The sequence below is a fragment of the Falco naumanni genome, chromosome 2, assembly GCF_017639655.2.
Source record: "Falco naumanni isolate bFalNau1 chromosome 2, bFalNau1.pat, whole genome shotgun sequence".
Lineage (NCBI taxonomy): Eukaryota > Metazoa > Chordata > Aves > Falconiformes > Falconidae > Falco > Falco naumanni.
Genome location: NC_054055.1, coordinates 47,299,784 through 47,312,536, shown reverse-complemented (window position 1 = coordinate 47,312,536; position 12,753 = coordinate 47,299,784). Strand labels below are relative to the sequence as shown.

At 40.3% G+C, this 12,753-nt stretch overlaps 1 protein-coding gene across 3 annotated transcripts in view; it reads right to left on the bottom strand.

The window, feature by feature from the left end:
* The window catches only part of SLAIN1 (SLAIN motif family member 1), a 59,053-nt gene that overhangs the window by 2,558 nt on the left and 43,742 nt on the right, over positions 1–12,753 (bottom strand). For all 3 annotated transcript variants that reach the window (XM_040584323.1, XM_040584324.1, XM_040584325.1), the window contains 2 exons: positions 5,121–5,285; positions 2,878–3,169 (listed from right to left, as the gene is read on the bottom strand). In XM_040584323.1, the coding sequence (XP_040440257.1) occupies positions 2,878–3,169; positions 5,121–5,285 (457 nt within the window). The remainder of the gene's footprint in view (positions 1–2,877; positions 3,170–5,120; positions 5,286–12,753) is intronic.

Sequence of the window (12,753 nt, the reverse complement as noted above, 5' to 3'; positions counted from 1 at the left end):
GCCACGTGATTTGCAATAACAGAGTTTTGGAGGGTCTATAGTCCTCTTCTACTTTTCCATTGCCAGCTGGATTGCCGTGACTGGCTCCAGTATAAGGCAGAAGGAACAAGCAAGCCTCCCACCTTGGCCTCTGGAGCTATGCTTACGTTGCAGCCATGCCTGCGCCTGGCACCTGGGACTGATCCATACCCTGAACTGCCGACTGACTTCCTGACTTCAGGTAGGGCCTGCCTCAAAATTGTGGACTTTCCTGGAGACTGGGACTGTTGGCTGACCCTGGTCATCATCAACGCTACTCTTGGTTGTGCACTGTGGGGCAGCCTGGCTGTCCCACTTGGCTCCCGACTCACCTAACCCTACGGGAGCTGTCGCTGCTGCCCCTCACATTGTGTAAGGATAGAAGGTGGAGAACTGGAAGGTAGGGGTCTGCAAGAAGCCCCAAGCATGAGTGGGAAGGCTGAGGGTTGTACAGATTCATTCAACAGGGATAAAAAAAAAAAAAAAGGCGCTGTCTGACTTGTAAGGCCAAGAAGAGATGGAATGTACTGTTACAGTTTCTTTACACTGCTTGTGGATGCATGATTCTCTCACGGCAAGGAGAAAGGCAGTTAATATTTACCCAAGTTGGTTACCTTGGCTATTATGGTTTTATTTTACAAACTATCAAAAACAACCCCTCATTGTGGAGGACCTGTGTTTGATCCTACACAGTAAATACTGAAGTTCCTTCCCTAATACAGGCCTATATAAAGTGCCTTACAACCTATGAGACACTGGCCCAGGCTGCCCAGAGAAGCTGTGGATGCTCCATCCCTGGCAGTGCTCCAGGCCAGGCTGGATGGGGCTTTGAGCAACCTGGTCTGGTGGAAGGTGTCCCTGCCCGTGGCAGGGGAGTTGGAACCAGGTGATCTTTGAGGTTCCTTCCAACACAAACCATTCTATGATTGATTTTAAGTATCAAAAATACCAGTAACTTGGCTACCTAACAGTCTGGCCATACATATGAAGACAGAGCTTTGCTCTTAATATGATATTCTCCCTGAACATCTGATTTATTTAAAAAACAAAAGATCTGTTCTACTTTTAATCAAGTCATGACTAAAAACACTGCTTAGTTTCCAGTGTACTGAAAGAAGCTAGACTCTTGAACTGATAACTAGCAATGCCATTCCTTAGAAATGACCATAGTGACAAAAGTCAACAGCGAGAAAATCTGCCTCTGATGGCTGAATTCCTTCCAAGAAAATTCCATATGAACTGAAACTGCCCTTATCTTCTACATGCATAACTAAAATGAAATGAGGGTCTTAAAGAACTGTAGGCTGAACTCCAATCTGCCTGTGCTTTTAGAATCCTTGTCATTTCCACAGTGCAAAGACCATCCATCTTCAAGGATCATCAGTCTGGCTCCATGGCAACATACGATGCTGCTAAGGTACATTTGAAGGTAAGAAGACAGGAACCCAGACTTTCTGGACTATAAATAGCTTTGTTAACTGGTCTGAATCAGCTTCTAATAAAAACAGTGTTGATAGTACAGTGTCTCGCCCTCCAACTGAAACCTCTTAATTTTGTTTTTTCTTTAATATTGTCTGATGTATGAAAAGTTACAAAATAGTAAGGGACTGGTCTTCGCGGCCCAGAAAGTCTCTTCCTCACATGTTGCTATAAAAGATTTAAGAGCTCTGCAGAAGAACATTAAGTGGAGGAAAGGCAAAAGAAGAAAAGAAAGAAAACTCTCTACTATAAAGAACTCTAACAGAGTGTTCCAGCAGAGAGCAAAGAAGGTTATAATAGAAATCTCATGGTACAGACTTCATCAAAGAAGAAACCTGACAGCTCTTTATCAGAGTTTCACTGCAGTTGGTCAAAATCTGTCGTCAGTCACATCAGTGTAATCCCTAAGTAACTCAACCAAAGAAAGAACGCGAGGAATTGAACTTATTCTGGATCTAGTCAGTATCTAGTGAAAAGTATAAAAATGGTGAGAGCTAAACAGTGACAGTTTATCCAAAAGGAAATCAGGTGGTCACACAGCAGACCCTCACCAGAAAAGGGATGTGTGCAATGGGAAGAAATAGTTGAAGAGTTGACACAAGTTGATAGAAGTTTCTCTTTGACAAACTTCACCACCTATTAATCACAGAACATACACCTAAGAGTTTAACTCCCAGCTGTGATAAGGTGATTAAAACACAAGTCTCTTTCCTCAAGCTTATTTTATTGCTTGCCCTAAACCCCCCCCCCCCACGTTTGGAGATTAAATTCTCTTGGAAAAATGCAAAAATGCATTTGCTTAACAGTATAGCTCACTGCGAGTATGTGATACTCCACGATTTTGTGTTAGTCTACTGTCTCCCAGCTGGAACTGAAAGGATGCCGGTTCAACCCAAGACTGAACTATCCAGGATATTTCCTTCATTGCAATGCTGTAACGTCACGAGTTGCATTTTCACAGTCTACAACCACTTACAACCACAGGGATGGGACTCTTTCTATTTGAGTACTCTTTAAGATTTGCTAACCCTGTGACATTGAAATAGCAGTTGGCACACGTCTGGAAGAAGGCAGGCCACATATGTTAATGACCTGAGGTTTCCATTTATTTTGATTTCTTATTGATGGCCAGCAATCCGTTCTTATTTATATGTGATTGATTACATTCTATCAATTATCATAGTTTACTAGGAGCTACCAGAAACCATTGTTTATCACTATTTCTGGAAAGAAATCTTCACCCATGCAGTGAGTCAGCACCGGGAGCTAGAAACTCTTCTGTTTTATAGCCCAGCTTCATGTCCAGGAGAAAAAAAACCCCAAACCCAAAACCTAAGCCAAAGCCATCCACATAGGGAAGGAGGCCTGTTTAACTCTTACCTTCGTACTGGCTGTGCAATTTTACTTCTGGGTATGCCACTCCCATTGATGGCCAGTGATGGTCTTGGAAGGGCACTGCGCCCTACAATCCCTTGACTGGCAGTCTTGTTTGGCATCGGGATCCCAGTGTTAGAATATAACTGCACGTTGTTGGACACTGGAATACTGCTATTACTACTGCTGCCTTGTACGGTTGGGCTTACGTAGGCAGTAGCCTTGAGAGGCTGTCTGACAGACACTGGAAAATGTCCCACACTGTGAACTCTGTGTTGAAGCTGTCCTGGTGATGGAACTGTAAAGAGTGGTAGAAAAGGACATAACACGGTCAAGCATGCAACAGATGAGGTCAAGAAGTAAATGCTCATTTCTAGACAGATCCGAATAGGGATAAACACATCATTATACAATTTACTTGCTAATTATAAACTCTTGAAAAAACCCTTGGATTCAATACTGTACCCAGTAACACTGCACTGAACTAAAACACCTTGTTGTATCCCCATCCTAAACAAAAACCGCACCCCATATTCATCCTTCTTTTTCCTCTCAAAGAGGTTTAATTAGCCATTAAAAGCACATTAATTCCACCTATGCAATTAGAGCTTTAAACACAAAAAATTGCTGCAGGTATCAATTAATTACTGTTAGATCATTTAGATCTTTGTGAGGTTGCTTGCAATAACCTAATCTTGTTTAAGGAACGTTGCATTAAAGCATTATAAATCACCACAGAAGTTTAAGCATCATGTATAAAAACAATGAAAAGGCTACAAAAAGATCCTGAATATAACAGCACATACCAAGGTCAATGTTATGTAAACTACCATTTTAAATCAATGTTACGGGTTTCAGAAGCTTTACACACAGATCTTCTACACACTCCTGCCCTCTGGTGTACAGCAGACACACATCTGTTCCAGAGTACCCATGTCAAAAGCAAACTGTCAAAAGCCTGAAGCACATAAACTAACACATCACGTAGAGGCCAAGTGCTTTTCAAGTCTTTGAAAAAGGTTGTCTTAAAATCATTTAAAGGTACAGGAGAAAACAGAGATGTGCGATTCAATTAAACAACATTGGCAATATATTGCTATGGAACTCTTAACATAACACAGCTTCTTAAATACCCCAGTACAGCACTTAATAGAAATGTTTTTCAAAAAGTTACTTCAGAAAAATCACATTTTGTACACACACATATATTACATACACAAACACACAGAGAAATTGGTTGTTTTTTTAAATCAGTAAATAAAATCAAACTTTCAGTGCACTACCATGCGAATTCAAGTGGGAACCTGAACAACTACTTCCATTCTCCTATTCAAACAGGATAAAAATATAACAAATCCAGCAGTTAAGTGTATTTTCCAGAAAAGATGCAATATAGTAGTCTTAAAAACATTTGTAAATTCTGCTCAAATTTGAAAGAAAATATCCACAGGAAAAGGTTTTGCTAACCTCTCCCTCCAAAACCTCACAGGACATGGGAGGTGTAAATTAAATCCTTTCTCCTGCCTGCATCCAATGAAATTTACTTTTTCCATTTCCTCTGAAAGTATCTCAACCACTGTGCTAGAAACAATGAATTTGAATCATGATCTTGTTCACATTCTACATTAATAACTCAACATCCACTAGATCAATACTCCCTTCATCCCCTCATCAAGAAGTCACTTAAATTAAACTAATTACAGAGTAATTTTAATCCCCCCTCTCAACAAGTATATTATACTTGAGGATATAACCCTCCATCTGCTCAGATGGAAGTGGCTCAACTTTATTAAAGTTAGATTTAAAAATTGAAGTTTATTAAAGGAGAGAGGTCACGTATTTGAAGATAGTATTTATACAATGTAGTGTAAAGCCAGCATTGTATAAATTTCAAAGAAAAGCAATATTCAATTCCAGTATCAAACCTAAAACTGTAAGTTTGTATGAATTAACTGCCTTATTGGTGCTTCTACAATACTAATTATTATTATAATTTTAGTTTTTAAGTTAGCACAAAATGAATGGGTAAAGAATAAAAGAAGGTGGTGATGAAACTCTCAATACTGCATAACAGGATCAGCAGAATTTGCTTTCCAAAATAGAAACTTTGAAAATTCTGAGCTATATTGAAACCCGGTGCAAAAGTAACACAGTCTACTTTTAATTTCTCATAAAGCAGGGGGTTCAGTGACACGTATTTTACCACTCTATCGATTCCTTGTGTGCAGCCAAAGACGACAGGTACTTACTACATGACTGCATCCTTGAAATCCCATTACTCGCTCCATGCAAACTGGAGTCAAAGCTCTGACTGTTCCTCACAGTGACTGGAGAACTAGCAAAGCCAGTGTTACTGTTAATGGTGGGGGTACTTGGCATCCGAGCGAGGTTAGGCATGCTTCTCCGAAGTTTATCTGAAGCAAAAGAAGACAACATCCATAGTTAGGTCAGAATTTCCAACACAAGCAGCCTCTGAATAATTTTCGTAGAAACCAAAACTAAAACAAATTACTTCAACACAAAGAAAGGTTTTGCTCTGCAGGAAGAATATAAATATGTTATTGACAGCCTACTAGTTGAACCCCTCTGGCTATTGTAACAGCACGATTATTCACAAATCATTTTAAAGACACCAACAGGCAGTACACTATCGGAATCACAAGGATTCAAACACTGAAGTGTCATAGTAAGGATGAGTTTCACATAAACATGTAAAGTAGGTCAGATGAGTCATGCCCTAAATGTGCCTGTTTCTTTGCAGTGAATACAAAGCAAGGCTCCAGGGGCAATGTCACACATAGGAAATCTACACTGTGTATGTCTAAAGACAGGTGAGATAAATCTTGCTTTCAGGTGCCATTGAGATGTTAAAAATTTCCATTCAGTATCTACCCTTATTAGCATGTTAAATTTCTGCTGGTGACTATGTGCAAAACCTGCTAAATCTTGATGTTGCTCAGTTGCTTGGAGCCCTGCATTGACATCAGGTTTTTCAGATCTGGTGGTTCTCCCTACAGTCCCGCTTGTGGTGCCTGATTTGGTGGGCATTTTCGAAACAGGCCTGTAGGGCCTTTCACAAAAAGAAAGCTGCAAATGTCCCAAATGTTTTTGGGGCAGGTTCAATGCCTAAGGTAAGTGTCTAAAAGCTTAGAAGATGTTCGCAACCCCACTCACGCTAGCTGATTTGGAGAGAGAAACCAAAACCAAGTCTGATGTCTCAAGAAGGCTTCCCAACCACAACAGCATTAGGTAATCTAAGGTGAAGCTCTTTTGGTCTCTTCTGCCACGGGGCCAAAGGGAGATGACTCAGTCCTGTATAATCAGAAGAGACTGACGGTGGCAGAAAGGCACACACTGCATGACCTGGTATGAATTGCCTCCTGTGACGTGACAAGACTTCAGAGTAAAGCACTGCTGTGGGGAAATAATGGGTCATTCGTTAAATTGTCACTGACAACACCACGAACACAAAAGCTGTGCCCTGCTAAAGCAGCTACGTTTCTCCTGGTACCATGGTCAGTGTGGAGGCCACCAGCTCCCGCCGCTGCTGTAGGTTCCAGCACCTGGCAGATGTCTGCCTCCTGTTCTTACACTGCAACAGAAAGCTGGGTATGATTGCCTTCTAAACAGCAGCTATGACAGTGCTCTCCAATGGCAAGCAGGGCATTTGAAGGCTGACATTTCTGATTATGCACAGGAACGACACACAGCTTGGAACCGCTGTTTTGGGTCAGCCTCCTAGCTCACACAAGGCAAGTTTAGTCCATGGAAACAACGAATCTACTTAGAAATCTCTGTCAGTCCACATAAATATATAACCTATTTAGCACCATCATGAGTTCCTCTAATCCTTAAAGCTGCTAACAACTGACAAGTAATACGAAGGGACAGTACAGTTCTGTCTATACGGGGTATCAGTAGTCACTTAACAGTAACTTCAATACATGTCACGCCTATGTAACTCCAGCAAATCGAGTCACAGCAAAGCTACCACTCCAGCTGTTTTATGACTGGTCCTCATGATAAGAACCGGTACAGAATCTTGCAAATAGTCAAAAACATCCTTGTATTTCAGTGGTCCAGCATTTCTAATATCCTGATGTCCCAAGTCCCAGCTGCTAGTGCCTACCTGCCCTTGACAATGTATCATGCACACAAAGTCCTGTAATGACAGACCTTCTCTTCCATCTCAACTAAGGTTGACTTTCAGCTACCATAGATGGTCTGACAGAAAACCACTGCTGTCTAGGAAATAGTTTAAATATCCCTGCGAGTTAAATACACTACTTTTTCGTATTTTTTAAATCAAACGGAAGGTACGGGAGGTAAGATAGGGAGAAGTTCAGTGCAGGAAAAGGAAATGCAAGTTTTGAGTTCCCAGAAACTAGAGTGCAGCCAAATCCTAAGAAAAACCCAGTTTAATGGTAATCTCTCATCAAAGAGTTAAAAGTTCTTGTGCTTCGACTCGTCATTGACACTGGCAGGCTGAAACTGTCAGTAATATAGCAGTGAACATTAGCAAAGGGATTACCACTGTGGTTTAGTCAGGTGGTATTAATATCACTAATAGAACAATGATAAAATGTCAGTTACCCGGCTTCCAAAACTGTCCTGGGGATGCAAACAATGGCATCCACATGGCTACTATATGTCCCCATTTCTGAAATACTTATGACTTTGCAAACTGGAAAGGGAACTGTCCTATGATGCAACCCTTGGCCCGGAGCAGCAGAAAATTCATGAATATGGGTTGTCTGTAGCTACTATTAATTTTGGAGCCCTGTCTAGCCTTTAAAACCCTAGGTCAACATTACAGCACTCAGCAAAAATGGTTTGAGCAACAGGATGGTGGTAGGGAAGATGGCACTGCATGTAATAGCTTTTGTAATACTATTCACATATCACATTGTACAAACAGAATTCCTTGGACACTACATGTTCTTGCACTCAGGGACTGCATCAGCCACCACAGGCACAATCTGCGCCTTGAATTGTCCAGTGGATGCAGCTACAGCAGCAGAAAAAATAGGTACAGAAGTAGCCTGGATTTCCTCCATGTCATGGCTGGCCACGTCTTTTGCCTCCTGTTCATTAGTCCCTTCTTGTTCCAACAGTCTGCTCTGCTGCTGATTCATTCAGTCCTCAGGCAGCAGATTCCTGCTACACCTGCAAATTCTCATCCATCAAGCATCTGTGTTACTCCTTTGACGGGTCCTTGTGTCTGCTGAGATAAATGGCCCTGAAAAGCAATGAAAATAGGAGGTCAGTTCTGTGTTTGGGGAAAACCCAGAAATGTTTGTCTTGACAGCACTTTGCAGCTTTTATCTTGGATGATGCATCCTCTTTCATCTCTTTCTTGAAGTTTGTTCTGTCACCTGTTCCCTTCCCAAGAACAGTGGGAAGAATCTTACAGATATTTTGTTTGTAAATGAAACACTGGCTCTTGTGAGACTGATGTATGAAGTGGTGTTATGTGATTTTAGTATTTTTCCAGGCTACTGAGACGTGATGATATACAGACTTGCTGGAAGTATATGAGAAGAAAACAAAAATACTTTTCCAAAATGCTAGCAGCAAACCTTCCCTTTCTAGAGATCCTTGTTCTTCTAAGACTGATGAGAAAATTAACAGAGAAGGAGTGAAGGAACAGAGCTGAGATGTCTTCTCAGGTGAGAGGTAATTTGCCCAAACAGTCCTGTGTATGATGGAGGCTGGTATTTGCTACAGTTTCTGTACTTCTTCTGCACTAATATGGTTCAGTGGCAAGCCTAAAAAGATCATTGGTTGTTTAGAGTTCATTCTGTTAGTAAGATGTGGATATTAACACCAGCGGGAAACTCCAAAGGACCTGCACCTTCTAAAGCATCCATATTTACTGTGACCCACCACTGAGTCTCAGCTATAATCTAGGCCAAAACAAACACAATGTTTAAGTAGGATGCAGCCATATAAAGTATCACAGATGTATCTTCGCCTTTCCCAGCCTTCTTTGAGATGTTAACAGCATGACCTACATTGTATTATTGAGATATCTGAAACTCTGAAGAAAATGCAGGGATAGGTCATGCAAGGCAGTCATAACCAATGCCTGGTTATTACCACCTTCTCAGAATAGTTCATGCATGTACACACATGCTTGTCACTTCCTCAGTGTTCTTTAGGTGGCAGACATTGTCTTTGTTTCACACATTTGCAGCAGAATGATACACCAAGAATTGCCTACTGCATGTTTACACTTTTTCCCATATGTGACATCCATACTGAATTGCCTGTTGCCTACAGCACAGGAAAAACTGGGAACTGTGAAACACAGGCTCTTTGCCCTCAACTGAAAATGTGCATGAAAAGACCATCCCACAGCACAGATCATATTCACTACTAGTGAGAGACGGGTCAAAAAGCAGGCAAAAGTGTCCCTTATTTTGTCAGACATTCCAAAAAATTACAGTAAAGACAGCAGTTTGCTTCTTACCCAGCTGCTTCAGTTCTGATTTTTTCCAGGATGTTCTTCCCCTGATGCCACTTCTTTGAAGTCAGCCTGGGATTGGTGGCTCAGCTTCTTTCTGGCAGGACACCAGAACAGGCAGCACCTACCTTCTGTCTTCTGGTCCCAGCTCTGCAGGTAGCTGCCCCTATTCCACCGCTTCTTTTTTTTGCCTTCCCTGGCCTAATACTATCACCAGCTGAAGATTAAAGTCCATGTAGCACGCACAGACCTTGCCCTTGGGAGCAAAGCTGCCCCAGGAGAGGTGCGCTCTTGGTGGGCTGCCGGACTGGGAGTTCTGTAGCAGTTCTTGATACGTATCATCTTCTCTCTGCCAAAACACCTAATCCAGTGAGGCTCTCCTCGCAAGGAGGACTTAAGTTGATCCTACAGTGAAGTGTCTTAAAACACATTTATTCATTTATTGTTATTCTCTGCAAGTGTTACCAATGTTTTATTTGAACAAAAGGACTCAAAAGCCTTGCCAAAAGTACACCATTGCTAAGGAATGTGATACAGTAAACCAAAATTATTAGGGTCTCAGAGAAATCTGTATCGACATTTAAGCTACATTAGCAATTCCTTACATCTATTTTAATACTTCACGCAAACACTACAAATTCAATTCTGCCTTATCTGTACTGTATGCACAAAAAAGTTGGGGAAAAAACATAAGGAAAAAAGTATCTGTGTTTTTCTATTTTAAGTTGTAACTTAAATACATAAATCTGTATTATGTAAATATTCAGAGTTTGGCCTGAAACCTTAACAAACTTGTACACTCAATTACACCTTCACTTTAAGAGATTAATTTCTCTTTCTCATCTTGGAAGACCCAAGTTCAGTATCTGCCTTACATTTGTTATGGCGATAACATCTACGACATCCCAAATACACCGGGGTCTAGTTAAAGGTCTTAGGAATCATCAGTTGATACAGCAGAGACATCAGTGTTTAAAAACAGAAATACAGATTAAGAACTAAAAGCAAGTCTCAGTTAAAGAGAGAGACACCATTCTTGAATACCTACATTTTGCTAACGTTGAACACTTTCATTTTATTCAGAACTATTACTCCATCTCGCTCTGGCTTCACAGGCATACGTTTCCCACCACGGACAGCTACAGCAAATTAAAGATTTTTCCATTATCCTTCCATGACTTCTCCCCACTGATCACTACTCTCAACCTAACTTCACAGATTCACAGAAGGGTGAGAGGGCTGGAAGGGATCTGTGGAGATTATCTAGTCCAACCCCCCTGTTACAGCAGGTCCACCTAGAGCAGGCTGTACAGAATCACAAAGGTGACAAAGTAAGATTTTTGCTCTCCTTTTCTTTAATAAAGTCTGCAACAATCTCCTACAGTGAATTCTCCCTTCTTATCTGAAGAAGAGAGGTTGTAAGCAGAAAAACACTCTGTAAATCAGCAAGAACAGATCTTCTCCGACCTCTCCAAACACAGAAATCAATGTTGGTCTATACTGAACTCATATCTAAACATCAACCTACTGCCCTTGAAATGCTGTTCTTCTATACCTGCCTGGACCTCACTTAAAAAAACCCAACAAACCCCCATATTTGTAGCTTTCCAAATTATTGCAACAGCCAATAATATTCATAATATTGTGCCTGAGAAAAGTTATTCCCCTGAAACACATGCACTAAGTTTCTGGAAAATAAAAGCAAAATTTTTCAAGTGAATGGTATCTGTGGCCTGTTTATGAAGGTATCAACCAAGCTAAAAATTTAAAAAACAACATGAAAAGGTAATGGAAAATATACCATAAAATTAACCAAACAGCATGTACTGCTACTCAATGAAGGACGCATTTTTCACCTGCCCCTTCTCACTGCATTATAATAAACTCCCTCTTTAGCTGGAATAATTTGTCTGAAGTACAGAGTTTCTAATTTTCAGGTATTATAAAAATGGACACTTTAAAATGCACATGAAATAAGGGGTGCCAGAATAAAAGTTTATGAGTAAGCTCATCTCAAGATTTGGAAAGTGGGCCTGACCTCAAGAGGATCAATCCCATTTTCAGTATCTTGTCTATCCTTGATTTTGACTACTCTGGATGATTTCACAGCACTATAGATCTCTTACTTCTGGTTTCACAAAATCACAAGTAATAAAGAGCACAAATATTAACATCTATTCAAAATGAACAAAGTGACCAAACAGAAATAAAAAATATTTTTAAAAAGTTAAAATGAAAGGGCTTCTGTGTCACAGTAAAAAAAAAAAAAAAAAAAGGTGTGCATTTATGGACAGCAAAGCAGAACACAGCTTGGTTTTATGGAATTTGGTGGTATTTCTTATATGAAATTACTAAATATAAAGTATTCTTGGTATTAATAGAATTACCAATATTTTAAGTTGTTAACCATGAACTTCTTCAAATTAGAGGAAGGGGAGAGAGGTATAAACAGCAATCTTTCCACTGCCAACATACTAAATCTTTTGTCAAATTATAAAACACACATTAACTAGACTGATTCCGTTTAGCTAATTGCAACAGATACGCAAAAGCTATTCACCTCCCATCTCTCTCAGATCTTCTTTAAATGATCTATTTTTGACCCAGTATCAATTAAAAAAAAATCCCTGAAAACCAGAATGCCTTAAAAAGTTCACAGATGGAATTTTCCTGATGTAACTCACTGTTCCAGACAATTCAGCTGGTTTAGGGAGAGGGTGTAATTAAATAAGGAAAAAAGCAGAATTCATGCAAAGCTTTTCTATTAGTGTATTCTTGCCAGAACTGGAAATAAAATTTATTAGAAAGTAAAGATAACATACACACGCTACAGGCAAGGGCTGCAAAAATGTTAAGAGGTAACAACAGGTATGCCTAGAGTCTGTGCTAAAAGTGGCCCCAAATACAACTTAAACACATTTTAATACGTTTCACATCTTAACACATCTGCCACTTTATGCTAGTGTTTACCAGGAGCCTTTCAGTACAGCCAGCTGTTGGAGACTGGCAGTAAATGGCACTGGTACCATTCACTCAGACATGGGTGGGATAAGGTGAGAAAAAGAACTTGTGCCAGAGAGCAGGGGCTAGATGGTGTGGTATTTTAAAACAGATCTACGGTATTTTATTTTAAAATAGATATACAGCAATTTAAAGTAGGGCAGAGTGTAAAAATTACAGCAGGGGCAGCGCTTTACTACAATACACTGGCAAGAACAATGTGTGAGCTCAAAATTACAGCCTCAAACACAGCTGGAAAACATTTTATCCTCATTCCAAGCACAGGCAGATTAGTGCCAGAACCCTCAGACTATCTCTCTGCTAACTAGAATGCAGTCACCTGTGAATAAAGAACAAGCAGACCGTTAGTTATAGTGGGAGACCAGACACCTAATGCACAAGTCACTGCCTACATA